Below are 26,525 nucleotides of genomic sequence, written 5' to 3'. Positions count from 1 at the left end.
TTCATATAGGGTCAAGGAGTGTAGTTGTAAAAAATCATCAAAATCGGAGTTAAAATGACCGTTAAATCGTGATTTTTGGTTTATAACCGTCGAAACGTTTTGTCCCGTTACTTGATCTCTGAATGTTTGTTTTTTGCAATTTTTGGCGTATGCAATCTCGAAGTATATATAAACATGTTTGACGGTTGGATCATTGAAACTAGTTTCGTAGAATGAGTATCCCATCAAAACAATAGATTCACTAATACTTAATAGTTTATTTATACTTTTATTAAGTATAATATAAGATTTTATGGTATCCACTAGTGTAAATATTTTAAATTGAAGATCGAATTCAATCATTGTATTCATATAGGGTCAAGGAGTGTGGTTGTAAAAAAACATCAAAATCGGAGTTAAAATGACCGTTAAATCGTGATTTTTCGTTTATAACCGTCGAAAAGTTTTGTCCCGTTACTTGATCTCTGAATGTTTGTTTTTTTTAATTTTTGACGTATGTGATCTCGAAGTATATACAAACATGTTTGATGGTTGGATCTTTGAAACTAGTTTCGTAGAATGAGTATCCCATCAAAACAATAGATTCACTAATACTTAATAGTTTATTCATACTTTTATTAGGTATAAATAAGATTTTGTGGTATCCACTAGTGTAAATATTTTAAATTGAAGATCGAATTCAATCATTGTATTCATATAAGGTCAAGGAGTGTAGCTGCAAAAAATCATCAAAATCAGAGTTAAAATGACCGTTAAATCGTGATTTTTCGTTTTATAACCATCGAAAAGTTTTGTCCCGTTACTTGATCTCTGAATGTTTGTTTTTTGTAATTTTTGACGTATGCGATCTCGAAGTATATACAAACATGTTTGACGGTTGGATCATTGAAACTAGTTTCGTAGAATGAGTATCCCATCAAAACAATAGATTCACTAATACTTAATAGTTTATTCATACTTTTATTAAGTATAACATAAGATTTTGTGGTATCCACTAGTGTAAATATTTTAAATTGAAGATCGAATTCAATCATTGTATTCATATAAGGTCAAGGAGTGTATTTGTAAAAAATCATCAAAATCGGAGTTAAATTAACCGTTAAATCGTGATTTTTCGTTTATAACCGTCGAAAAGTTTTGTCCCGTTACTTGCTCTCTGAATGTTTGTTTTTTGTAATTTTTGGCATATGCGATCTCGAAATATATAAAAACATGTTTGACGGTTGGATCATTGAAACTAGTTTCGTAGAATGAGTATCCCATCAAAACAATATATTCACTAATACTTAATAGTTTATTCATACTTTTATTAAGTATAACATAAGATTTTGTGGTATCCACTAGTGTAAATATTTTAAATTGAAGATCGAATTCAATCATTGTATTCATATAAGGTCAAGGAGTGTAGTTGTAAAAAATCATCAAAATCGGAGTTAAATTAACCGTTAAATCGTGATTTTTTGTTTATAACCGTCGAAAAGTTTTGTCCCGTTACTTGATCTCTGAATGTTTGTTTTTTTCAATTTTTGGCGTATGCGATCTCGAAGTATATATAAACATGTTTGACGGTTGGATCATTGAAACTAGTTTCGTAGAATGAGTATCTCATCAAAACAATAGATTCACTAATACTTAATAGTTTATTCATACTTTTATTAAGTATAATATAAGATTTGGTGGTATCCACTAGTGTAAATATTTTAAATTGAAGATCGAATTCAATCATTGTATTCATATAAGGTCAAGGAGGGTAGCTGCAAAAAATCATCAAAATCAGAGTTAAAATGACCTTTAAATCGTGATTTTTCTTTTTATAACCGTCGAAAAGTTTTGTCCCGTTAATTGATCTCTGAATGTTTGTTTTTTGTAATTTTTGACGTATGCGATCTCGAAGTATATACAAACATGTTTGACGGTTGGATCTTTGAAACTAGTTTCGTAGAATGAGTATCCCATCAAAACAATAGATTCACTAATACTTAATAGTTTATTCATACTTTTATTAAGTATAACATAAGATTTTGTGGTATCTACTAGTGTAAATATTTTAAATTGAAGATCGAATTCATTACTTGTATTCATATAGGGTCAAGGAGTGTAGTTTTAAAAAATCATCAAAATCGGAGTTAAAATAACCGTTAAATCGTGATTTTTCGTTTATAACCGTCGAAAACTTTTGTCCCATTACTTGATCTCTGAATGTTTGTTTTTTGCAATTTTTGGTGTATGCGATCTCGAAGTATATACAAACATGTTTGACGGTTGGATCATTGAAACTAGTTTTGTAGAATGAGTATCCCATCAAAACAATAGATTCACTAATACTTAAGAGTTTATTCATACTTTTATTAAGTATAACATAAGATTTTGTGATATCCACTAGTGTAAATATTTTAAATTGAAGATCGAATTCAATCATTGTATTCATATAGGGTCAAGGAGTGTGGTTGTAAAAAATCATCAAAATCGGAGTTAAAATGACCGTTAAATCGTGATTTTTCGTTTATAACCGTCGAAAAGTTTTGTCCCGTTACTTGCTCTCTGAATGTTTTTTTTTTCAATTTTTGGCGTATGCGATCTCAAAGTATATACAAACATGTTTGACGGTTGGATCGTTGAAATTAGTTTCGTATAATTCGTATCCCATGAAGTTCAATGGTGTGTGTGTGTGTATATATATATATATTTATTTATTAAGTAGATTTAAATCTATTTATTTTGTATGTATAATTATCATAGTTTTTAGGGGTATAAAATTTAATATATATATATATATATATAATTATTATAGTTAATATTTTGGGTATAATTATTATAGTATATATAGTTATTATAATTATTATAGTTAATTTAATATATATATATATATATATAATTATTATAGTTTTTAGGGGTATAAAATTGTTAAATTAATATATATATATATAATTATTATAGTATTTTTTTAGGGTTATAAATTATTAAATTAATATTCTGCTTATCGTGTATCGTGTTACCCACGTGTATACCCGAACAAACCCGTTATCTTAACAGGTGCTTATCGGGTTACCCGATAACGACCCGTTTCGTTATCATGTCGACCCGAACACCTGTTAATTTCGTGTCATGTCGTGTCGGGTTATCGGATCGTGTCAAGAATTGCCAGGCCTATTCTCAAGCATGCTTAAACAAAAGCATTAAAGAGAGCACTACCTACATACATGCACTAGATTTTAAAAATTGGGTGTCTTTCTTTTTTCAACATTACATCTAGAAAATTGATGTACTCCACTAGTAGTAATTCTTTGATCGTCTAAGTCCTAATTACCCCCTCCAATTGCATATGTATAAAAATAACGAATATTGTAAAACAAGCTCCAAAAAGCAAGGAAGCTAAACCATAATACAATCTAGACAAAGGCTAAAAGCTCATTCCACTTAAAAGTAGTTTACAATAGAGTTTAAAATCCAATACAAACTCATGAAATGTACAAAATCTTCTTCAGAAAAATTAGATTACAAAATTTTGCAGTAACCGTGCACTCCGAATTACAAACTTTCCCATGCCCCTGGAACTTCCTTCAGTTGGCCGTTTTGGTTCCCCTACGGGCTAGAATTTTGTCCAGCTGAGATTCAAAAGAGAAAGATCATCATAACGCGAGCCACAGCTACCATATTCGCAAATTTCAAAGACATGGTTCGTCTAATCTAACTTGGCATTGACCTCATTTACATCACATCCACAAAATGCGATATGCAGAGAATATCAACACATCTAGTTTTCTTCATACCTTCACCTGATCAAGAATGGCAGTGGAAGCCACCGAAACAAGTTATTCTACCATTGCAGTCCTCCTTTCTAGCAGTGATTCCATAAAATCTGAACACAGTTTGGTTAGGGGTGGAAGTTCATGAGATGACCCACTAAATATGGTCTCCCAAGGCCTCTGTGATGGAGCAGATGGGGCCACGGTCTGGTCTCTCTTTATGTCAAACTTCGGTAGCTCCCCGTAGATAGATGAATATCCAAAATGCCCTGGTATATGAAAAATAAATTAATAACAAGATACAATACTGTAATACAGGTAATTCATATACACACATCGTGTAGAAACCCAAATATCATCATTCTTCGGCTCTCAACAAATTAAATAACGACATCAACATAGTTTTGCTGGAAAGCATATATCTGTACATAGTTTAATTGATAAAAAGCTTACACACCAACATATAAATCAACTTTTCGTCATCAGCTCTCCTAAACAATTATCTAATGTATTTACGTATATATATGTTTGGGAGCAGCCTCTCCATAAATGGGGGTAAGGCTAGCCGACATTCACCTCTCCCAGACCCTGCGTAAAGCGGGAGCCTTGTGCACTGGGTACGACCTTTTTATTTACGTATATATATGTATGCTTGCATGCATATATGCATGAGGATAAAACGTTAACTGACAAGTATATGCTAATTCTAAACTGAGCTTGAAACCGATGGTGACTAAGGGCATCCATATGGGGGAATCTCATTTTCCACTAGAAAGTCTGTCTTAATAAGAGGGCTTCTACTCAAAGTTCAAACCGAGCATTTGAGTTTCCTAACCTCGCATATTTTCCTTTCCCAAATGTTATACGACAAATTTACAACGAGTAGATTAAGGATTTATAAATATAATAGCATATTATGTCATGTGCATGTTATTTTAAAATTAACAATCTAATATATATGGGCTCCTTGTTCACACATCATGCTAATCTTTCGTTGCTACAGACAATAAGCAACACAACTAATGCACAAGGAAGCTATACCTGTTTCATCAGGGGCAACACGACTCCCCGGCCTGGTTAGACTAAGTTCTTTTGCTTCAATGTTATATGGGTCAAAGATGACATATTCATGGTCACCATTTATATAGACAAGCAAAGCTTGTGGACGGTTCCTATCTAAAATATTTTGTTGGTTAGAAAGTTGGTCGCTGTTGAGAAAAGCAAGCCCGCCCCCCTGAGCCTGCAAAAAAGCATAAAGGATTAAAATACAATTCATTCTTCTGTAATACTATGAAGCAACAGCAGTTGCAACACAAATTCGTGCTTCAACTGTAATAGCTTTAGAGTTATAATGTACATCACAAATGGTTTGGATTTTTCCTTGTTTCTTTATCTTGTCATTTTTCTGTGGCTTGAGGAAGTTGGAACTTAAACAAAGTGAGGTCTTCTTCATTTTCTTCGGGGAAAATGTGATTAATAAATAAATACATAAGGAACACAAATGTGAATGTAACCTGAAAGCAAGCTACTATTTATGGATTCATACGTCTTAAAACACATCCAAATTCCAGCCCTCAGATTTTTACGGCAGTGCTGTCCCCACCAAATTATACGGTTTATATCTTTGTTCATAGAAAAATAAATCAATCAATTGAGTCGTAATGCAAATGAAGGTTAAAGGCGAAATTAACACTTTCAAATTTCTTATATTTTATTATAAGAGTAACAAGAAAATGGGGATGGATATACCAGAAAGGCCTTCAACAAAAAGCACTAAAGCAGAGATTTTAAGTATATACCTTCCTTACAGACCACATAGCCAATGGAACAGGATCTGTTGCATTGAATAATAAGATTACCCCATCTTTTCCTAGTAAAGATAGAACTGCAAATGATGACGAATCTACCGCACAGGTAACAGCTGAAAATTTTAGAAATTGCAGTTGTTAAATCGATGTACAACACTAGTGACATGACTGTCACAATTAGTAAATAATAAATATACAGGACCGTTCAGCTTGATGTCACTGAACTATAAACGGGACACAGTGTTCAATGTTATCAGTGCCGCTCTGAGCCCTTCCAAAGTTATAAACGTGAATGGCTGGTTTAAATTATTGAGGGGCTTCCTTAGCCCTTAGTGTATGCATTAAACTGAGTTGTACACCAGGACAAAGATAAAACCACAAGTCACTTCAATTGCATTTATTACACAAACAACATTGATGTGATTAGGAAAACCTTAAGCAGAGAAAAAGTACACACAACACAATTTACGAAGTGTTTTGCACAGTGGGTGAGGAGAGGGAGAGAGAAAGGTTCAAACCTTCTACATGTAGCTTATATGACCAAGATTCAGATAGTTCTGACATGCTCCACACCGATAGTTGTGGTTTTGAACCTTGAGTGACAGACACGAGATACTCTGATTTCCCAGCAAAAGATAGGGTTGCAATTGGCTGAGGAAAAAAAAATTATATAAGAGCAGCGTTTGAGTTACATTTCAATATCTTCCAGCAACTCTATTGAGTGTACCAGCCTGAAAATGATGTGGTAAGCATAATTAAAAAGGGTGTAAATTCTAAAGATACTCCCAACTTCAGGCATTGAAGATCACCCATACCATACCCCAAAAAACTTACAACCGCCCATACCCAGAAAAACTTAAGACCACCACGCTCAACTGGAAGCAGCAGAGACGTCTGAAGTTCTTAATAAATCTTTTATACTAGGTAATCTAGTATCCTTATGCATGAAGATAATCAATGAAAGATCAGAACCCAGTGTAAAGATTTTAGAAGTAGAAAGGCCCCGACTCGTATTTTTCCCACACATTTGAAGACCACCCATACCCTAAAAAATTTAAGACTACCCATAACCAGAAAAACTTAAGATCACCATGCTCAACCAGGCTGAGACGTCCCATATAATGATTTAGAACCCAGTGTAAAGACTAGACGTAGAAAGGGCATGACTCGCATTTTTCCAAGCACTGATATGATGATTCACATGAATAACATATGTTCCTGAAGAAAGATTAGTCCAAAGATGATTGGGATCTAAAAAAATCACCATCTGCATCTCTCCAATGACAGCTACAAGTGCATTGTTGTTGGGGTCCCATAGAGTGATTACGTTTTCAGCTGCAACCGCCAGAACAGAACCATCGCCAGAAAATGCAGCAGCTGTCATTGGCTTATTCCTGAGAAGGAAATGATTTTCCATAAGACAGAGTTATCAAAGCAGTTCATATGTGTTACGAAGACAGCCAAAAACCAAAAGTTTCGAACACCAGGTTATGTATGTGTGCAAAAACATCTAATGTGTACACTCCTTTTTCCTTTTTACTCTGGTACTCTATCCCCCACCCATTTTTTCATGAGCTATATCTGCAACTGAGGTGTCCGCTTTTAGATAGAAAACAAATTTTCATAGAAGAAAAATGAAGGACTGCAAAACAGATGACAAGGTTTCTTCTTGCCTATAAGACATGACACACAATCTGTAAGAAATAATAAACAGATACCAAGAACAGTACTTTAAAACACTACAACATCAAAAGCTTTATGGAATGACACAAGAACAAGAAATTCACACAGCAGAGTTAGCTACTACAACTAACCAATATTCAGTTAGAAATATCATGATTAAGATCTGACTCGAATCCAAAATAAATTGGGTTCGTAATTCACTCCCCAAAAATTTTGGCTATTCATGACTTAACCATCTCTTTATAGTTAGATTTAATCACTCTTTATAGTTAGTAAATTCTTTTTCAACAAATGTTGGGTATTCAACTCTCAGCAAGAACACAGTGACCACATCTACATGAAAGTTTTTCCTTACTAAAAAGGGAAGGAACATACTTGTATGAACCTACGGCATGACACATCCACCCAGAATGTTGCAGCACCTCATGCTTTGGCTGAATCTCATCACTGCAAACCCAAATCTGAGGCAGTGCAACAAAACTGTAAACTTCACAGGAAACAGAATCCTCAACGGTAATTATTGAAATCATTCAAATTACCTTGAAATCCCCACCATATGATAAGCTAGCAACCATTTGACGAGTAGGATGGAACGCGAGAGAAGAAATTCTAGCATCCCTATACAACACAAAATATTAACAGTTACCACAAGTGTATATCATTTATACAAACGACAATGCAACCTAACTAATAAATATACTTATCATCACAACTTTGAAGCACATAACAGACTGTAAATTAACAAGATACAAGTTCTTCCTTGTCTTTAACAAGTTCAATAGCAGTCACTACTTTATAACAGGACTACCAACAAGTATTACAACAACAGATAGACATCAGATTCCATCCACAATAGATCAGTCAGGCCCATACCTGTGAGGTTCATAAACAACAGTGGACAGGCTGAAATTTTTGTTCTGTGGCCCTGATGCCCAAAATTTAAGACAAACAAGACCACCTAACCCCTCCTCAGGAAGCTTAACTTCAACAGTGCTCATCATAGAGCCATCTTTAGATAGAGACACCAAAGTCACTATTACCTGTGATCGATATAACCCAAGACATGGTCAAATTAGTGATCATATGTTTTAAAAGAATGAAAACCAAATATAATTTCAAGCTAGAAACTAAAACAAGCAACTTACTCTGACTTCATCCCCTGGTTGATGATTTCTTTCACATATTTGAACCTGCAAATTTCCGAGTGAGAAAAATTTCACTTACACATCATCACTTATATGAACCTAAAAAAAAAGGCTCGCCCTAGAAAAATCAACAATTAATTATCTAACCATAGATCACAGCCTTAAAAAAAAAAACAAAAAAAAAAAGCTCGCCCTAGAAAATTCAACGATTAATTATCCATTTAAATATCAATTAAACAACAAACATAATCACCTCAGACATTTCACGGTCATCAAACAAGCTGTAGAACTGGATGCGATAATTCGCGGTACGCAAGGCAACCAACCCATCAGTGTGATCAAAGGAAAACTTGCTGCATATTCCATCATATATCTCTGGACATGAATAAGGAAGCTGAAAAGTAAAGAAAGCTATTTAGCAGCTAAAACTATTTTACTCCTCACAGAAAACTGCTGAAACCAATTTCAAAGACAGTGTACAAAAAGGTGAAGGAATCCATCAAGCAGGTATCCAGGCACATTCATGAAAGGAAAGGAAAAAATAGCTTAAGAACCAGCTCACTTTTATCTCACAGATGCACAAATTTACTTTCACTCACAAATTTACTTTCACTCTGCATCAGGGTGAAAGAAATTTAAGGCCAATCACAAGGCAATTATAGGCAGAAATTTCATCATGCATATTCACTCCCAGCCGGGGTTGCACAGGTCGTGGATTGCTTCGGTATGTGAAACAGGAACGGGTACGGATGCACAGTTTCATGGGTGCCCAGGACATTAGGGGTATACTTAGTCAGTACGATATTCCTGGTCGCAGTTCATTGTGAATTTTGTTTGGACCTTTTTCAGTAATAACCAATGTTTTAAAAAACTCACCTCGAGGCGCGCCTAGGGCACCCTTGAGGCTGGGCGCCATGGCTAACGCCTCAGTTTTGCTGGAGTGGGCGAAAGGCTTCGCCAGAGCCGCCTAGGTGTCGCCGGAGCCGCCTAGGCGCGCCTCAGTGAGTTTTTTTTTTTTTTTTTTTTTTTTTCTCTTTACTCCCAAACCCAAATTTTGGGTAGGATTTTAACTGCCTCATACCTCTTCCTTGCACTTTTGTCTCTATGCCTTTTTTCTGATTTTTATTTTTAATATAATGGATGCGTGTGTTGTTTGCATGCATTGTTATATGTGTGCTCATTGTGCTTTTCATCCTCTATTTTATGCATATATAATATAATATATGTATATATGTTTGTATATATATATTTATAATATATGTGTGCTCAGGGTGATTATTGATTAATAATCTTCTTATTTTTAATATAATATATGTGTATGCTCAGTGTATATATTAAAAAATTTAGGTCCTGTGAGGCTTCGCCTCACGCCTCACGCCTAGGCCGGGCTTCCCCTCGGACGCCTCGCCCACGCCTCACGCTTTTAATACACTGGTAATAACACATGAAAAAATATACAAAATGTATTTATTAACCTGGCCAAGTCAACCTTTATCTCAGGTTAACCTAAAACACTGAACGGTTTTATAACTTTAATAAATTTAGAAAATCTTAATACATTATAGTTATATATTATACTCTGTTTTTAATTAATAAAGTAAAACCAAAATGGTGTATACACTTTCCCTGTAAGTTGTCACAGAGGCACAGAAAAGACATGGAACTGAAATGCTCAATATCACAACTCGCGACTGAGACCTATCTATTTGGCTGCAATCAGCGACAGCAATCAGTTTGCCAAGACAAGCAACCCAGATCGCAAATCTCTGTTTGGGATCGTGCAATCTGGAATGCAGGTCGCAAGGTCAGTCGACGAACCATGCAACACTACTCCCAGCAAAGGTACGGGGACTTAATGATGTCCTTTTTGTATGCTTGTGAAACAAACCACCGGGCCCAGACTCGGGCCCAGACTCAATGTGACCAATTCTAAAGGTTCTTCAAGAGAAAATCATGAGTAGGATTTCTTCACCTGGCTCACAACAAAAAGGTACAGTTGACTCTGAGTTTATTTTTATTTTTTAAATGAAACTTGACTTTGATTTATTTGCATGTTGTTTGCCTCCAAAATTGAGGCCTATACTCAATGTTTTGGTATTCTTAGTAGCATTCTATATGGCACATACATCTAATGATGTGCACTGTGAATACTATAACCTACTAATAGTGGTTATTATAAAAGAACATAACATTTCTTACTAATTACTATTAACTCAACCTATTAAATGTTTATGATGAGTCAATACCACGCAAAAGTATGGCCTTGAAAAGAAGCCTCTTATGTATCCCAGGAAAGAAAAAATCCAAATTTTCAATTGAAACATACCTTGATCCCTGAAATAGACTTCACGATTTCCATGGAGGGCATTTTTAGTATATGAATTTGATTATCTGCACAAGATATCTAAAATCCATATATCAGAGAAAACAGTAGAATACATTAATTCCTTATCACATAGAATGCATGACTATGTTACAATACTCCATCCCAGAAAATTGAAGTTTTCTTACAGAAGAAAGTGAAGGGTCTGGAGAATCAGTCAAATATAGAAGAGGAGATCCAATTCTAGGCAAGAACTTCTTTTTCCCTGTGTCTAGCTGCCAGACCACAAGAACTCCTTCTATTCCACCTGGATAAGACAGAATTCTCATAAATGTCACTTGACAGTAAGAATCCATGCAAAGCAAGGCATAATCCAGGCGATTTTCACTTCAATCGCTCAAAACCCACATACCTGAATATAAATAGGCACCATCAGAAGAGAAAGAAAGGACACTTATTCCAGCCGCATGCCAATGCCATGTGGAGGAAGCATCAGCATCATCATCTCCCCTAACTCCATCTCTTTCTTCCTCATTATTCATTGATCTTCCTTTCATTAATTTATCACCATCGGAAAATGTACGTTTACCGAATCCTGTCCAGATTAGAATTCTCCCACTTGTATCACCTGCGGCAACAATTGCCTGAGTTGGATGAAATGCAAGAACGTTAAAGTTTCTTGTATGATGCAGAGTAATCTTCTTAGCAATCATGAGTTTCGAGTCGATAGCAGGGACTCTCCATATATGAAGCTTCCGTTTGTTCCGGATGCCAAAGAATTTTCCTGAGGGACTGATAGTTATAGCCTCTGGTTTTCGAGTCTGTCAAATTCAAACCCATTGTCAATTTGTCATGCCTCATAAATTGCAATAGGAGAAGAAATATTGGAATTGGAGTCCACTTTGAACAAATTTAACATAGTTCAGAAAAAGCTATTCCTATACAATTTCTGGAAGGTGTTAAAGGACTGAGTGAATGGAATTATCTTCATGTATCTCTTCAAGGAAGACTCATCTCGAAAAAGTTAATATGAATTCTTGAGAGGAATGAATTAATTCTTTCGGTCTTGGATAGTGTAAAGGAAATTGGTCTGAACAAATATTAGCTCTTAATCAGTACATTATGGAAAAGTTCATACAGACACGTGTTTGCATCAATGTTATGGACTTCAACTGTTATATCCTTCAAGTTCTGATCATGAGTAATATACACCGGCATCAAATAGGGTATGAGAACATTACTACATTGGCAGGCAATACAAAACAACACATGATAACACATAGCTATCAACGTATACGAAAAAGTACTAAACACGTAAATGTAACCTTCATGCAATAAATCATATCATAGCACTTGTTCCCTTCATATATTCATTTCCACACATGCCAGAAGTAAACCTCATGAATATCACATATAATGTGTAGGAAAAATATATAAAGTCAAAGAACTTCTAGTTCACTATCGCTGCACCTCAGAGAGAGCACCGCCAGCCAAACGAGATTCGGTCAAATTACACTTCCGAATCTGTCCACGCAACGGCTTTGGTGTGTTTTGTTGCACTTGGGTATTTTCAACAGACAAATAAGCAAAAACATGAGCTGCATTAGAATCATCCTCTCGTGCTCCTTTCCCGGGTTGGAACATTATGGACGGAATAACCTGAAAATAAAAAACATATTGCTCACGCCGTCAAAAAATTTCTGGGCTTCCAAACAGAAATTGAAAAACTAGAATAAAGCAGCAAACCTATATACCATAGAGAAAATGGGCATTTTGATATCAATGGCCTTCATCAACTCAGGAACAGCAAAGTCCCAATAGCGAATGGTGCCGTCGACGGAGGCGGTCCAGCAGAAACTCAGAGCTTTGTTGCCCGGAACTACTATGACGGAGGTGACCAAGCCATTGTGACCCTCCAAGGACGATATCTAATCAAAAGAAACAAACAAAAAAATCGAATATTTTCAGGCAGGGGGGTATGAGAGTGTAAATTGAGGAGGAAGAGGAGGGTAAAGTTGGAAAACCTGCAAACCGGTGGAGGTGCTAAAGATGGAGACGGCGGTGCCTGTGCAGACGAGGAGGCGCTTGGCGTCAGCGGAGAAGGCAGGAGGTGCTGACACGTAGCTCTTGCCGCCCCTAACCATCTCTGTCTCTCTCAGCAACGGCGGAGCAACCGCTTTCGTGGCCGCTGGAAGGTTTTGGGGGTTTAAGAGTTTACGGTGGCTGCTGAAAATCAAAAACCAAAAGGAAATACAAGAGCCCTCGACTTAGAGCATCCCTACAAATTCTTCTTTTTTATATTTTTCAATGTTAAATTTGTGGGCCCAATGGCCAGCCAACCTAGTGCATTATTTCTTTGTTAATGTGCGGGCCCAAGCCCAACAAAACATTGAAACTACAAAATAATGAATCTTGCCCTCACCACATGATTTTTTTTTTTAAATACAATAATTTTTTGTTCTAAAGGTCGCATAGCACGAGTACCGTTACGTGGCATATCATGTCAATAATATAAAAACATATATTAGCTTTTTTCTATATGTCCTTGTGTTATTGGATGCGAAGTCATCTCGGCGGTGAACCTATGTTATACAAGTTGTTCTTCTAAAAGAGGTAGAAAACTTATATGGTATGGGTTCACTACCATGTGGCATCCCATGTAAATAATACAAAGACATGTGTGATCTTTTTCTACATATTCTTACATTATTGGCACGAGAAGTTACTGTGATAATTAACCTATGTCGTACAACTTGTTCTCCTAAATGAGACTAGGGGTGGGCACGGTGCAATTCGATGCGGTTCTACCCCTAAACCGAAACTGAAATCGGAAAAATATCAACAATTCGGTTCGATGCGGTTCCGCTTAAATTTATTACTAGAATCGTACAGTTCGGTCTACACTGGTTCCGATTCAGTTTTTGCCGGTTTACGATTCCAAGTACTAAATTATTTGAATACCAAATCATCATGCATTCAAATACATCTTCTAAAAATGATTATATAAAGTTGCATACAACACATATCCTTTTTAATGCAAATGTCTTTGGCAGCAACAAGAAGCAAAAACAAAAATCCAAATGTCCTTGGCAGTGGCAGATTCTTTTTCAAACAGCAACTCATGTACACAATCAAACAACATATAATCAAATCAAACAACTTATTTCAGAGAGCAAGTAAAACCAGACAACTTCTTATTTCAAAGAGCAAGCAAACAACATACATCAAACAACAAGCTTACAATTCAAATTAGTAAGGAAGGTACGGTAGTAAAAGGTGATAAGTTAGGACTGAATAGTTTCTGAAGCCCCAATGCTAGATGTGCTACCATTCCTTTTTTCTAGAACATATAAAAATCAAGAACTCAATAGAAAATAAGAAAGTAATCATACAACAAAACAAGAGAAAAAACAAAAACAGAGTAATGAAAAATAAATAGTCATACATGTTTCAAGTGCTTCATAAAACTCTATATCTTCCAAGATTGTCTTGTTGTCTAAAATTGAGATGTTATCTAACATCAACCAATTTTGAGTACAAATTAATCTCTCTACCATTAGAGGAGTCAATGAAGAACGATATGAGTTCACAATCCTTCCTTCCGTGCTAAAGGCAGATTTTGAAGCTACCGTTGAGACCAGAATTGCAAGAACTTCCTTTGCAATTAGTGCCAACACTGGGTATTTAACACCATTCAATTTCCACCAATTTAAAATATCAAAATCTTGACCCACTTCCACATTTTCATTGCGATCTAACAAGTTCCTATCAAACTCATGCTCCGAGAGGCCGTGAGTGAGTTGTCGGCTGAGTGAAAAAAGAATGAAAGTCTAAAAGTGTGAAATGGGGGATGTGAGGTCATGAGTGAGGTGAGGGTGAGGTGGGTGAGCTCTAATTGGGATGGGATCTACTGCTTTGCAACTTGGTGAAACAAATTTTTTAACCTATTATACCATGGCATGTGTGTATATATAATTAATTAATTTATTATTAATAAAACGGTTCGGTTCAGTTCAGTTCCTGTCAGTTCTTGTTCATTCAAAACTGGAACCAGAACTAGTTTGAATTGGTCCTATTCGGTTTTTGACTCAAAGTTGACTTTTCCTGTCAACACGGTTTTTTTTTTTTATATGGTTCGATGCAGTTTTGTGGTTTGGCGGTTTTTATGCTCACCCAGGATACACTAATCCTTTAATTAATTTGAACCATCATGCTGCAACTTTAGAAGCCTCTCTACACATATAAGGAGAGTTCATGTCTATAAAAGGACAACCTTGTCTTAAACCCTATTGTGGGATGATGATCTAGGTAGGCCTTCCCAAGAACTAAAAAATTGAACATCATTAATCAGTCCATGATTCATCCCACCCAATCTCTGCAACATCGTTGCTATAAGAAACGACCATTCCACCATGTTGTAAGCCTTCGTCATATCAAGCTTAAAAGCCTCATTAACTTATGCTCAAGCTTCATTTTTTCGGTGTGTACATGGTCTTTGAGTACTTTTACAGTAAGTTTTATGTCATAGCAAATTCAATCTCTTCCTCGATGATTTTGATAGTTTCCATTTTTCTCAATTCTCTAATGTGTACTCCACCACCAATCCTAATGCAAGAACTATCATTATCTCCATTTCCAACACCATGTCGCCAACATTACCTTATCATGATCATCTCTTCCACACCCACCATCACCTCTGTCACCATCACTGCTACATGTACACCGTCATTTCCATGAGTATCATCACCACCCCTACTATTGTTGATTTGAGTCTTAAATTGTAAATGTTTTAGAAGTCCCTTTAGGTAGGATTAGTATTTGTAATCTCTTGTATTTAGTTTCAATATCCTTGTAATTACATTCCTTGTAGAATAAGGCTTACGTACCTATATATTGTAAACCTTAAAAGATGAATAAAGTAACAAAGTATTTTAATATATTTCTTCTTGGCATCAAGAGCTTGGTTCCAATCTGAATTCTAAACAGTAAATTGTGTACAACTGTTGTGTTTTTGCAACTATACCATAGGCGATCTTCTTGTTCTTTGGCTGCTGCTTGGATTGTTGTACCGTGTCTGTAATTGTACCTGTCTTGTGCTGCAGATTTACACCAGGTTTGTAGCTGTACCTATCTTGCACTGCCACCTGCTGCAATACCGTGTCTGGCTATTCTCCACGGAGTAGGATTCTCTCCCATTCTATTACCATCCCCTTCCATCGTCTCATTTCACACTCTTCTTTTGGTCTTATTATCTATATAAAAAATTTAAAACAAGATGTAGACATGGCGTAATCACAACCGTTTAAATAGGAGGGGATAGAAAGGGAAAGAGATTAGGAGGGGAGAGAATTTTACTCCATTCTCCACTTTTGTTTCCTGCAATTTGTTGCAGTATGTGCAAGTGTAGAATTTGCTACTGCGTGTGGGTATATGGGACATATTCCTTGTTCCATATTCCTTAACCAAAGGAGTTCACATATTCCTTATCAGAATTGTCAAAAGTTTACGTAACTAAAGCAGTTCACATATTCCTTATGCTATACCTCTATACTCAACTTTAGCAGAAGACCTTGACACCACTTAATTCCCAGAGTAGTACTAATAGGGGAAGGCCGCCACGCATCAGAGTGTACTAGCGCAAACAGAAAAGACCTACTCATACTTAAAAAGAATGAAGCACGATGACATTTGGCTAAAGTACATACTTCACATTTTAGTTCAGAGTCTTTAATCTCACTGAATAAACTAAGTAACATGTACTTCAAATAATCAAACAATGCATGTTCCAAACGACGATGCAATAACCATAACTGTTGTATATTACTATTACGCAAGACAAGAACCACTAGCTATTTCAAGAACCACGTCATCCACACCTATGAATGAGGAAACTTACAAGTTTATTAAGGGTGGAAGATTCACATACCACGCAAGCGTGAAGCTTTGCACACCTAATCTCTCCGCTTTTTGGTATGTCAAAATGGAGAAATTTTTTAAGTTTTTTACGCCACGAAAAGTGAAAAAGAGGATAGGCACGAAAAAGGCTAGGTTCTTGCATGATGGCAGGTGAGGACTTGCTCTTGCAAAAGTGGCAGGTGAGGACTTGCTTTTGCAAACGGTACAAAGGAGAAAAGGTCGGGATGGAGCTGGAGGGTAAAGGTCGATTAGGCCTGCATCGATGCTGTCGGAGAGTCTGGAGGGGTGGTCTAGTGTGGTCGCGTCCATTGGAGTGCTAGTGGGTTTGCATGTGGTGTGATGGAGTTCAAGGAAGAAGTGCTAGGACTCTAGTTTAGACTATCACTTATAATGATAAGGTTATCATAACCATGTTTAAAATTTCTTCGATACGGTGGATCCATAGAAATATCCAAAAAATCAAAGACAAATATGGAAATGGGTGGTGAAGTCTAAACTTCACCTTATATCAGAGAAACTCTTAAGTTTAGGCTAAAATCGACAAATATCGTCGATATTTCTAACACATATGTTAACTATCGTAGAAACTATTATTTTTCGTCCATACCAATGTTTGACAATCCCTAAAGTTTCATTTTGAATTTCCATCATTTTCATCGAAAGAAACCAACATCGATATCGATATTAGATATATCCGTGGATATTTCTATAAATTTGCATATCGATATTTCCAATGATACCGATATTTTAAACACTGATCATAATGTTATAATTGGATTAATTAGAGTCAAGTTCAAGGTAACTAATATCCTATAAAGTAAGACATAAGGTTGCACATGATAGAGTAATGGAGGGACTCAACTACTTCAGCTCAGGTTTTGTGGGTGTCAACGTGATCTCTTGATAGCTGGGATACGATTAAGATAATTGCCCATATAAAGAGATGTCTTTGCTTACCAAAGAATTTATTTCATGAGGCACAAGGTCTATCACTAGTTGGAGATACAGTTCTGAGTAAGTAGAAAGCTTTCCTTGTGAACTAGTGTTTCTGAAGAGCTTTGCAGGCTCATCGTCTTCACCAACTAGCATGTCTTCTTTAAGTAATCATGTGAACCATGATCTTCTCTATCATAGCCATATTGGGTTCATATTGATGTACATGTATGTATTGCAGACAGAGCCAATGTTTATTGGAACACATGTTTCTTTCTTATACATTTCAATGCTTGTAATCTATGTATGAGCTAACCCTATTCTATTTAGTTATAACCGTTGGTATTTGAGTAAGGTTAGTCTCACTTGGGTTTCGTGTTTAAATTACCTTATCATTTTTTTGTTCTCAATGGGTTATCGAGTGTTTGCAGATTCATGAGCAGAGCAAAGGTTATCAAAAGTCATTCAATTCATAAACAATTATTTGCAGAAATCCATCAAAATGGGTTACTGATGAATATCGTTTTAGTGTTGCAGCATTGTGACTCATTAATCATAACGTACATCTATTTCTTTAAAAAAGAAAGGGAATATCTTGAATGGTTCGACTAATGCGTCAATACATGGTGTTTGGTAGATCGTTTAATAGGCTCTAATTCTTGTCCAAAGGCCAAAACTAAGAAACTATTCAATATTACAAAGGATAACCATGTATTTGGAACTGCATTATTTGCAGGTTTCTGTAGTAAATGCTTCTTGCTCAAAAGTGTTGCATTAAACTGTGTTTTATATAAATTCTTGTCGTTGAAAACTTATTTGATTAAGTTATCTTCTTCAATGAATCCAACTACCATGAACTTTTCCTCCATTGAACCTCTCAACGGAGGGAACTTCGAGAAATGGAGACATGATGCGGAAATCATCCTGGGCCTCATGGACTATGATTTGGCTTTGAGAGAAGAGGAACCAGCGACAGTCATAGCTAATAGCACAGTGGACTATCGGCACAAACATGAAAGGTGGGAAAAGTCAAACAGAATGTGCCTTTTGGTGATCAAAAGGACCATAAGTGAATCTGTGAGAGGAAGCATCCCAATTTGTGAAAAAAAAAATAGGATTTCCTAGTAGCAGTCGATACAAAGTTCAAGGTCTCTAAAAAGACAGAAGCGGGAACCTGATGACAACCCTCACCATTTTGAAGTTTGATGAATGCTCCACTGTAAGGGAACATATATTGAGAATGGTTGAGGCTACAGCAAACTGAAGGATTTGGAGGTTGTGGTTGATAATACATTTATGGTTCATATGGCCCTAAACTCACTCATTGAGAGTTATGAATGCCTGAAAACCTTCTACAACACCCAAAATGAAACCTGGAGTCTGAATGAGTTGATTTCGATATGTGTTCAGGAGGAATGCAAAATGAAGAAAGGAAAAAATGGGGCAGTGAACATGGTGAATATTGACAATGTCAAAAAGGGAGCATTCAACTCTAGTAAACCTTATAAATCCTCAAACTTCACTAACTATGCTGACTGTGATTCTCCATCCTCCTCTAAAGGATTTCAAGGTTATAAGGGAAACATAAAAAATGTCAAATGTTATTTTTGCGAAGGCTATGGCCATTTGAAACGGGATTGTGAAAATGTAAAAGATGGGCAATCAAGAAAGGTAAATTTTTTTAAAATGTTTTTGTTTGTGTTGATGTTAATTTTGTGGAAGTCTCTCTAAATTCTTGGTGATTTGACATTGGTTGTTCGGTGCACATTACCAATTCCTTGCAAGGATTCACTAGAAGGATCACAACAAGAAATGAAATTTATCAAGTTCACGTAGGAAATGGGAATAAAGTAGCTGTGGAAGAAATAGTCACCCTTAAGCTGAAGTTGTCGACTGGTTTTGTTTTAGAATTACTTGATGTTGTTTATGTACCTTCTTTAACAAGAAGTTCATTTTCCGCTTCTAAGCTTGTAAAGACTAGTTACACTTTTATCGATGATGATGAAAGTGAAAATATTTTCAAGAAAAATAATTTGAATCACATGCTTGGAGTCTAGGGGTGGGCAAACGGGTACATGAACCGCGGGTCGGGCGGGTAATGGCGGTTCGGGGCGGGTACAGGCCGGTTCTTGATTTCGTAAAAACAGATCGGGGCGGGACGGGCTGGGTAATTGAAGTTTTCGATTCGGGCCGATTCCAAAAGTGTAGGAACCGCGGGTACTCGGACTGGCCCGTGTGTGTTACAATGGACGGACGAGATTTAAGATACATCTCTCCATCCAATCTCAACCGTCAGTTTCAACCTAGCCAATTCCACCTTTCGAGTTCGAGAAGCACCTTCTCAGACTTCAATCTCTCAGATTCTCACTCTCTTCAGTCTCTCAGATTCTCACTCTCCCTCGACTCCTTCTCCCTATCCCTTCCTTCCCTCGACTTCAACTCTCATATTTTTTCAGTCTCACTCACACACTTACTCTCACAGTGCTCACCGCCGTCGGCACCAACTCTCAGACTCTCACAGCGCTGTTGCGACCAACACAACGGCACCACCTTCGCCGTCGTGACCACCATCATCACCCCATCACCACTGCCGTTGCGACCACCTGCTGCTACTAAAATTTAGGTAATTTTGAATTAGGTTTTATTATTAATGTGAATTTCTGGTGTAGGGATTTTAGGGATTTTAGGGATCTTAGGGATTTGCCGAAGCAAGAAGAGGTTGCTGTGGAACGGGAATCGTAGAGAGAGACAACGTCACTGCTGTGCAATCCAAACTCAGTCGGAACTTGTTCCAACACGACTCAATACGTGTTTTGGGATAGCGTCCATCAATCTCAAGCTGCTAACTAACCATTGGATAAGAGGATTATACGGATCTTTCTGTATCTCAAAAAATGTTTAAAGACTGCTACTACTTGCTTTTAAATACTGCTATGTTCCGATTGATTTAGCTAAACAGTTTTAACGGGAGAGATTTTATACAGAACCAATTAGATTTAGCAAATCTTTTGCAGTGTTTTGCAAATTTACCAATAGGTAGCACCAAAATGCTTTGGTTAGGCGAAGCTACTTATGGGTAGTTAGTTTGGTTTTGGCAGTGTTCATTATACGGTTTTTTATTTACCATTCTTCTGTTCTTTTATGTATGAAGATGATCTGTTTATAACAAAATGATTGTATTTAAGAAGTTAAATTATGTTTTCCTTTTTGTCTTAACTGATTTTGTTTTCCCTTTTTTTCCTTGTAGGCACTCCATGGACTGAAGAGGAACATACTAACTACATAGCTTGGTAAAGGTGATTGGCTGACGATATAGGTGCCAGCATTGGTCTTCTTTAAATTGAAAATAAGTGATTAAGTTTAGACTTACATTTACCATGGGTAGTGAGTTTAATTGTTCGCTCTTTATGCCCATTTGCTCTTTATGGTTAATTGTGTTCACTCTGTTCATAGTTTTTTTGCTTAGTTAACTCAGCATTTTAGTTACTGTATAGTTATTTGTTGGAGATTTTGGTAGTGAGTTTTTTAATTGATCTGATAATTCGGTTTTCGACTTTGTTCGTATTTAGGTGAACTTGATCATGGGTTTTGGATTTTTTGTATAAATAAGGGAATCTGATATTGGATTAATGATATTTGTGTATATTTTTGGTGAATTTTGTATGGGGCTGTTTATGTTTATGTTTGTGTAAATGACAAAATGTTAAGGTGAATCTGATATGGAGATTTTGGTTTTTAGGGGTTTAGGAGCTGGTGAGTCTATAGAATAAGCCAATTTCTTGACCCATTTCGTAAAATTTGCGATAGGGATTGGTATGTAATAACTCTAAGCGAAATGCACAATGGTTTTTTAGTAGTAGATCTAAGTTCTTAAATTTCACAATTCACAAATAACTCTAAGCGAGACTAAAATCCAACAGTTATTTAAATAGTTGTGTTGTTCCTTCATGATGGGCAGAAAGGTTATCCTAGTAATGTGGCATATAGACAAAAATCAAAAGTTAGGGATAGAAGGGGAGGAGTGGGGGGCGCAGGGCACGCGTATTGCTTTTTCTTGTTGTTCTGTTGTTCTATGGAATGGTTTTTCTAATTGTAAACATCTAACTGGTTATTCAGTTTTAAATATAAATTAACTCCCTTTCTTTGCCTGAAACATATCATTCACCCGGTACCCTAGTTTTGTATAGGTTGCCTACACCCGCCTAGGTATTACTTATGTTTAATTGTGCAAAAAAACTTTGAGTTACTTATGGTTAATTGTGTTCACTCTGTTTTATTGTTTGCTCTTTATGCCCATTTGCAGATCTGAATTTTGATTAAAACCCAATGATTTAAACCTCATTTGCTTGTAATTATTTGTGGAATATGTTTTATATTTGTATATATTTGAGAGCAAATATTTGATAATGCGTTGGTTTGTTCTTCAATTTGAAGTCTTAATCTTTTGAATTAGTCAAGGTTTTGGATTACTGCATTTTACATGAGTATACATTGCATTAGAAACTTGATAATTTGCTATTTTATTTACATGGAGATTATGCCTTTTTGGGTTTAAATTATGTATAATTTGTAGATTATGCTTACATGGAGATCATGCTATTTTATTTGATTAATGAATATAGTTCCATTATTTTCATTTTACAGATTTTTACATAATGTCTCAATCTCAAAGTCAAAGTACCCCTAGTAGTACTAATGTAGCATCATCTACGGCTACATCACCATGGCCTCCACAACCAACACAAGCACAACCCACACAGTCAAAACCATAATGCCTCCCCCAAACTCCTCATCCTCCAAAAAAAGAAAAGCACCACCTATTCCAAAGACAAAACAACCAACTATAATAGCTTCACTAGAGAGATCTTTTTCTGAGAGATCTTGGGTTTGGGATCATGTCACTATGTGTACCGTCTCGGAAACACAAGAAGTAGAAAAGGATGGAAAGAAAGATAAGGTGGAGGTACAAGTATTGAAGGCTAAGTGTAACCATTGTAACGCCCTTTTTGCATGTGAAACTAGTGGGGGTGGAACTAGTACTTACATTAAACATTGCAAGTCATATAAACCAACTGATGAGTTGCAAAAGGTTCTAGGCAGTTCTGGACCTTTTGGAGATGTCAAAAACATGCTTGTTGCTAAAGGGTGGAGCCAAGAAGAAAGTGTGGAAGGTATTATTGAGTTTATTGTGATCGAGGAGATACCTTTTAGTATTGTGGAGAGTGAAGGGTTTAGGCAGATGATGTGCAAAGTCCAGCCTAGATTGCATGTTCCATCTCGAAGAACTATCGTGAGGGAGTTATTCAGTATGTATGATAGCATGAAAGATCAGTTAAAAAAGGAGATACACAATCATAGAGTGAGCTTGACTACTGATACATGGACAAGTGTGCAAAATTTGAACTACAGGGTGCTAACTGCTCATTTTGTGGATGATGATTGGAATATGCACAAAAGGATTCTAAACTTTTGTTTTATTTCAAGTCATGGAGGTAATGTTTGGTTGAGTGGGGGGATTGAAAAGGTAATGTGTATCTCAGTTGACAATGCATCGGCTAATAAGGTGGCAATTGAGTATGTTGTTCGTAAAATGTAGAAATGGCCTAATAGTAAAATGATTATGAATGGCAAGTTTATGCATGTGAGGTGCTTAGCTCATATTATCAACTTGGTAGTGAAACATGGGTTGAAAAGATTAGATACAAGTGTGGATGCTCTTAGAAATGTTGTGCGGTTTGTGAGATCAAGTCCCCGAAGGTTAAGTTATTTCAAGAAATGTGTGGAGAATGAGTGATCGGATCATATTTATATATATTTTTACTTCGAATTCACTGTCTTTTCTTAGTTAGTTCCTTATATTTTGAGCTATTTACGTTATTTTTGTGTTTATAGGATTTGTTTATGCAAAGAAAATAAAAATAGCACAAATGAGTTTTAAATAATAAATTCGTCAAAAAAATTGCTTTAGTCGTTCTCATTCTGTCATGGGTTATTGGTAGAATTATGTCACGGCATAAACAAAGGAAGTGGATGGCACACAAAGAAGAATAAAGCAGCAGGAAGTCAGTGGGTAGGAAATATATAAAAGAATGGGGACGGAAAGCAGGACACGGCATAATAATAAGAGAGTGGAGGAAAGAATAAATAAAATAAAAGATGGAGTGCGGCACTGGGAAAATGGAGCAGATAAAAAAAAGAAATAAGAAGGAGTGAGGTAGGCTGCTTTTGCAGCTGAGATAAGAGGGAGAGAGGACAGCAGTGAAATAATAGGGAGAGAAGTGGACTGACAGGGTGAGGGGAGGTCACAAGCTGCCTTTGGCAGCGTGACTGGCAGAACGCGGAGACTTGCGGGGAGACTTGCGAGGAGCTGCCTTGCGCGAGAGGACAGAGAGAGAAGGCGGGAGCAGCGTGAGCCTCAGCAGGGGTTCAAAGAGCACGGACAGAAACAGAAGCAGCAAGCTTCTCCTCTTTCGGTTAAAACGTTCCAACTTATATTTTACTTTTGGTTAAATGTTTTAATAATGTGTAATTAAATTTTATTTTGGCTAGAGGTTAATTCAAAGCCATGAATATATTTGTAATATGAATTGATTACCTTCAGTTGTGAGTTATAAGTTGTGAATTCAATTTACTTATCCGTTCGTATAAAAACTGATTTGTGTATGTTGGTTGAGAGTGCACGCTTAATTTACATGCATGAATTTGATGCTAGAATATAAGTGAATTTCACCTAATCGTTATGAACTTATTTTCACAAGTAGTAAAGGTTGCTAGTCACAATCACGTTAAGTAAATTCTTGGCAAGAGTATCATGCTTTTCATAGTTACGAATGTCTCGTCAATGCTTATAGTTTTCACAAAGTTTAATGATCTTTGATTGTATCTCTATTGTGCTTTTCACGTAGGGGACTTTTGAAGAATGTTTTGAATTGTTGTATGCGTTTTCCCGTCCAATTCAATAACTTAAGGAAAACTTGAAGATTAAAAAAGTGCTGTTCACGGTTAATCTGGAGTATTGAAATTCACAATTTATTAAATGAACAACTGGAAATCATTTTGTATGCAAGTATAACATGTGTGGAGAAGAACCCTCTAGCTAGTCCGTCATTTATCATTTTACCTTAATTTCATGTTTTTGTCAATTCTGTAATTTAATTAAGTTTAATTTACTTTTCATCAAAACCAAACACCCATCCATTATTAAATTATATTATTTATTTAGTTTTCTTTATTGTTAGTCTTTTAATTTAATTTCCGTCCATTTCAGTTCCTAGTGTTTAATTTAATTGTTTCCATTATTTTGAGTCATTTTAAGTGTGTTTCGAGTTATTAGAGTTTTTAGCCTAATTTTGTGTCCTTGAGTCTTATTTAATATTTTTAAATTAATTTAGAATAGATTAGCAATCCCTCCTAATCCCCGGCCTAGAACGATACCCTACTTACATCCATACTACAATTGTCAAAAAGAGAGTTTAATTTGTGTGTCAAGTAATTCACGCATCAAATTTTGGCGCCGTTGCCGGGGATTAGTAACTTTGCTAATCCTTTTATTTTTGTTTTTGTTTATGTTTATATTGGTGTTTGTGTATTTTACTTTTGATATTTGATTTATTTTTCTTTCTTTGATTTTAGGCACAAATGGAGCTGAGGGAAATTTAAAGGAAAGATGCGTCCGGCTAAAGACGTTAAATCAAGCGCTTCTTGGGAGGCAACCCAAGCATTCAACGAAGGGAGACTTTGGAATCGCTAACCCAATCAGATTTGCATTTTTACACCCTTATCTTTACTGCTTTCATTTTGTTTTGTTTAGTTAGTTGTGTTATTTGTTTGATTTCTGTGAGTTTGTGTTATTTAGTTTAAGTATGGGGGAAGGTTAACCAAAGTCTTTCTACTTTAATTTACATAAAAAAAAATAAAAAAAAAAAAAAAAAATGATATAATAAATAAAATAAAAAAAAAGATAAAATTTAAAATTAATGATAAAAAAAAAAAAAAAGATAAAATTTAAAATTAATAAAAAAAAAAAAAAAAAGAAGTACAAATATTTTACAATGATGTAAACTAATAGTATTCATTGGTCGGGTGGTGCTTCAGTAGTAGGCGGGGCTTCAGCAGTCGGCGGGGCCACAGAAGGAGGAGGCAGCAGAGGTTGATCAGTTGGAGCTTCACTACGCGGTGCCGCTCCAGAAGACGAAGGCAGATGTTGTTGGAACAAACCCACAAACCTCCGATGATCAAGTAAAATTTGACCATCGGTGTCCTGCATCTGGTCAATCTTCCTCTTCATGCTGGTGGCATAGCTGTGTGCGAGCTTGTGCAATTCCTTATTTTCATGCTTGAGCCCTTTAATCTCTTGCTTGAGACTCTGTATTTCAGCCACCAAGGATTCAACGTGACGGGTTCGGGCATATAGGCGTTGGGCCATGTTGGATACGGAACCCGCACACTGCACACTGAGAGCCAGAGACTCCTTGACCGCCAATTCATCAGACCGCCTTGCGAGCAGTCTGTTATCTCTGGGAGTGACAAGGTTTCGGGCCACCACCGTAGCTGTCATATCATTTTTTATCACCGAATCCCCCACGGTAAGGGGACCGGTAGGGGATATGAAGGATGGCCGCCATATGTTGTCTGGTGAAGGCGGAGCTGCCTCTTCACCAATGTTCAAGTCAAAACGACGATCAGAAGGGCCAGACATTTTTCAGAGGTGGTAAAGAAAGAAGAGAGTCGGAATGATCAAGATTAAACAAGTGCAAGAAGGGAGTGTTTACAGGAGGGTACTCAAGTGTGTTGTGGAACAAAATTAACGCCTCTATAAAAAGAAGAAATCAAAGAGGCGCTCCTCAGAAATTGAAGAGGCGTCCTTTCGCAAATCGAAGAGTCGGGGCACCTTTCTCAAAAGCCGGATTCTTTTTGCAAGAAGGGAGTGTTTACAGGAGGGAGCTCAAGTGTGTTGTGGAACAAAATTAAC

At 36.3% G+C, this 26,525-nt stretch overlaps 1 protein-coding gene and 1 long non-coding RNA gene across 3 annotated transcripts; one reads left to right on the top strand and one right to left on the bottom strand.

Moving 5' to 3' along the window:
• Nucleotides 1-3,390: 3,390 nt before the first annotated feature.
• Nucleotides 3,391-12,984, bottom strand: LOC103414820 (uncharacterized). Of its 2 annotated transcripts, none has more exons than XM_008353189.4 (17): nt 12,730-12,984; nt 12,460-12,633; nt 12,176-12,364; nt 11,118-11,526; nt 10,894-11,012; nt 10,709-10,786; nt 8,636-8,776; nt 8,383-8,427; nt 8,111-8,277; nt 7,777-7,855; nt 7,613-7,698; nt 6,819-6,948; nt 6,073-6,205; nt 5,546-5,667; nt 4,788-4,986; nt 3,771-4,015; nt 3,391-3,605 (listed from the first exon to the last, which is right to left on the bottom strand). In XM_008353189.4, exons 1-16 carry the CDS (start codon nt 12,847-12,849, stop codon nt 3,813-3,815), a joined length of 2,394 nt encoding a protein of 797 aa, XP_008351411.3. In that variant the 5' UTR covers nt 12,850-12,984; the 3' UTR covers nt 3,391-3,605; nt 3,771-3,812. The 2 variants fall into 2 exon arrangements, with proteins under 2 accessions (XP_008351411.3, XP_070666589.1); XM_070810488.1 differs by having other exon boundaries at nt 3,777-4,015.
• A 6,970-nt stretch (nt 12,985-19,954) lies between these two features.
• On the top strand, nt 19,955-22,951 carry LOC114823897 (uncharacterized). The gene is made up of 2 exons (XR_003771966.2): nt 19,955-20,177; nt 20,802-22,951. It is a non-coding gene; the product is annotated as an uncharacterized lncRNA (long non-coding RNA).
• Nucleotides 22,952-26,525: the final 3,574 nt, after the last annotated feature.

This window comes from Malus domestica, chromosome 13 (genome assembly GCF_042453785.1).
Source record: "Malus domestica chromosome 13, GDT2T_hap1".
Lineage (NCBI taxonomy): Eukaryota > Viridiplantae > Streptophyta > Magnoliopsida > Rosales > Rosaceae > Malus > Malus domestica.
Note: the sequence above shows the minus strand (reverse complement) of the source record. Positions and strands in the feature narration are given on the sequence as shown.